This window comes from Nicotiana sylvestris, chromosome 10, assembly GCF_000393655.2.
Source record: "Nicotiana sylvestris chromosome 10, ASM39365v2, whole genome shotgun sequence".
Lineage (NCBI taxonomy): Eukaryota > Viridiplantae > Streptophyta > Magnoliopsida > Solanales > Solanaceae > Nicotiana > Nicotiana sylvestris.
This window is the reverse complement of record NC_091066.1, coordinates 124,053,331-124,056,703: the sequence shown is the minus strand read 5'-3', so window position 1 is coordinate 124,056,703 and position 3,373 is coordinate 124,053,331. Positions and strand designations below refer to the sequence as shown.

Sequence of the window (3,373 nt, the reverse complement as noted above, 5' to 3'; positions counted from 1 at the left end):
AAGAACTCCTTCCCCTTGGAAATTACCTCCAACCAGCTCAAATCTAACAAAAAATAACTTAATAACGTCAAACAAAGCCATTTGGAATCAATTCCAAACAATAAAGCTTCAATCTTTATTCAATTTTCAAAAAGTCAACAAAAGTCAACCCCAATCCACATGGTCAAAATCACAGTCAAGAGACAGATCTACACTATCCATAACACCGCGAGTCTAAATATATATTTAGATTTCAAAACCAAATCCAAATCAACCCTCAAAACCTCAATTTTCACTCTCTTAAGTTGTAGAAAAAAATCCCATTTTTTTCTCAAATTTTAATATTTTAGGTATTAATAATCTATGTAGATTCTTGAAATAACATAAAAAATTAGACCAAAGTCTTGTATGAAAATCTCCAAGTAAAATCACTCCTCTTCAAGAATGGGGTTCAAAATGTGAGAGAATGGGCTAAAATCCCTAAATACAAAACTTATATGTTCTACCAAGGGGTATCCTTCGCGAACGTGACATGTGTCTCGCGTTCGCAAAGCACAAGAATCTTATGCCTAAAAACAACCCTTTGGGTTCGCGGACCTACCTCGTGAATGCGATATACAATATGTCTTCCCTTCACGAATGTGGGCTGGCCTTCACGAACGCGAAGACAAATACTCCAGCTCCCCGCTTCTCCTTCATGAACGCGACCTCATCAGCACGAACGCGTAGCTCTGCAGCCACCAATCTTCGCGAATGCGACCCTCTAGGCGCGAACGCGAAGAAAAAACTCCTCCAATCCAAAATCCTTCATCACGAATGCGATGCTCACCATGAAGATGCAATGAACACCAGACACCAGCACTTCAGCCAACTTCAAACATGCTCTGGGTGATCTGAAACTTATCCGAGCCATTCCAGACCCCGTCCAATCATGCCTACAAGTCCATAAACACTATCCGAACCTAGCTAAAGCCTCCAAATACATATAATAATATCACATCAACAAATCAAAGATCAAAATACAAGTTGAACTTTTCTTAAGTTCAAGAACTTTCAAACTTCCAACTAAGCGTCTAATCCTAACCAATCCATATTACATCCAAATATTGCACAAAAGTTTCAAATGATAAAACGAACCTATTTTAAGTTCGAAACAACAATCCAAAAATGATATCAGGAAAGTCAACTTCTGGTCAAACTTAGGAACTCTCCGAACCTTCAAATTGCCAACTTCGACAAATAGAGCCAAAGCATCCTAGGAACCTCCAAATTCAAATTCGAACATATGCCTAAGTCCAAAATCATCATACGAACCTATTGGAACCATCAAATTATTAATATGAGGTTCTTTACATAAAAGTCAAACCTTGATCAACTTTTTACAACTTATGCTTCCAACAATAGAATTAAGTGTTCCAATTCACTCCCAAACCTCCACAGAACAAAGCCAATTATCCCCGCAAGCCACAAAATAACAAACAAGCATACAAAAAATATTAAATAGGGAAATGAGGCTCAAATAGATAAAACGATCGACTGGGTCATTAATTCTCCCCTTCTTAAACAAATGTTCATCCTCGAACAAGTTTAGAAATATACCTGAAATGCCAAAAAGGTGAGGCTATCTACTCTGTATATAATGTTCGATCTCTCAAGTTTCCTTCTTGACATGTTGACTTCTCCACTAAACCATCATCGATGTAATATCTTTAGACCACTTTCGAACCTGCCTATCCAAAATGACCACTGACTCTTCCTCATAAGCCCAATTCTCATCCAACTGCACTGAGATAAAATCCAACACATATGACTGGTCTTTATGATACTTCCGAATCATGAAAATATAAAACACCAGATGAACGCTCGACAAGCTGGGTGGCAAAGAAATTTTGTAAGCCACCTTGCCAACTCTTTCCAAGATGTCAAACGGGCCAATGTACCAAGGAGTCAACTTTCCCTTCTTCAAAAATCTCATCATGCCTTTCATAGGCAAAACTCTATGAAGAACCTTATCACCCTCCATGAAAGCCACATCACGAACATTCCTATCAGCATAACTCTTCTGCCTGGACGGCACTGTATGAAGTCAGTCCTGAATCAACTTTACCTTCTCCCAAGCATCCTGAACCAAATCTTTTCCCAATAATCTTACCTAACTAGACTTAAACCAACCATCCGGAAATCAACACCACCTCCATATAATTCCTCATACGGAGCCATATGAATACTATATTAGTAGATATTATTGTAGGCAAACTCCGTTAAGGGTATAAATTGATCTCACTAGCCTCCAAAATTAATAACACATGCTCTCAAAATATCCTTCAAGATTTGAATAGTTTGCTCAGACTGCCCATCCACCTGAGGGTGAAATGTAGCACTGATCCGAAAATGCAAAGTGAACTAAGTATCGTGATTTGAGATGACAGAAATAGGTACAACATGAAAACAAACAATCTCTCTGATGTAGATCTTAGCCAACATTTCTAAAGTGTAGAAAGTCATAACTAGAATGAAATGTGCCGATTTGGTCAACCGATCAACAATGACCCAAATGGTATCAAACTTCCTCAAAGTCCATGGTAACCCTACCACAAAATCCTATGTGCTCCCACTTCCACTCCGGTATATCAATCTTCTGAAGCAAACTACCCAATTTCGGATGCTCATACGTGACTTGTTGGTAGTTCAAACACTATAAAACATGTCCAACAATATCCTTCTTCATCTTTCTCCGCCAATAATGCTGTTTCAAATCACAATACATCCTTGTAGCACCTGGATAAATAGAATACCATAAACTGTGAGCCTCCTCAAGAATCAACTCTCTCAAGCCATCAACATTAGGAACATAAATCCGATCCTGAAGTCGCAGTACACCATCATCACCAATAATCACCTCCTTAGTACCACCTGGATGCACCGTGTCCTTAAGGACAAGCAAATAGAAATCATCATACTTGCGAGTCTTAATGTGCTCAAATAAAGATGACTATGAACAACAAAACTGCTTGGCTAAAAAATACTCAATCTCATCAATCTATTGGTGAATGCTTGAACATCCATAGCTAAAGGCCTCTCCCAACTGGAATAAATGCCAAACTCTCTGCTTTCCTACTTAGGGCGTTTGCTGCCACATGAGACTTTCTTAGATGCTACAAAATAGTTATATCATAATCATTCCACAACTTCAACAATCTCTGCTACCTCAAATTCAGATCCTTCTATTTAAATAAATATTGAAGACTTCGGTGATGAGTGTAAACCTCAAAATACACGCCATATAAATAATGCCTCAAAATCATGAGCATGCGAACAATAGCTGCTAACTCGAAGTCATAGACCGAATAGTTCTTCTCATGGGGTTTCAACTAGCGCGAAGCATAGGCAATCA

General features: G+C 38.5%; 1 protein-coding gene across 1 annotated transcript; it reads right to left on the bottom strand.

The window, feature by feature from the left end:
• Window positions 1-1,663: 1,663 nt before the first annotated feature.
• LOC138879901 (uncharacterized) lies at window positions 1,664-2,199 on the bottom strand. The gene is made up of 2 exons (XM_070159546.1): window positions 2,132-2,199; window positions 1,664-2,045 (listed from the first exon to the last, which is right to left on the bottom strand). The coding sequence occupies exons 1-2, from the start codon at window positions 2,197-2,199 to the stop codon at window positions 1,664-1,666; spliced, it is 450 nt and encodes a 149-aa protein (XP_070015647.1).
• Between the last annotated feature and the right edge of the window lie 1,174 nt (window positions 2,200-3,373).

Coding starts and splice junctions, on each gene's coding strand:
- LOC138879901 (XM_070159546.1), bottom strand. CDS start 2,199: ATGGCTCCGTATGAGGAATTATATGGAGGTGGTGTTGATTTCCGGATG. Junction 2,046..2,131: donor GTTGGTTTAAGTCTAGTTAG/GTAAGATTATTG, acceptor AGTGCCGTCCAG/GCAGAAGAGTTATGCTGATA.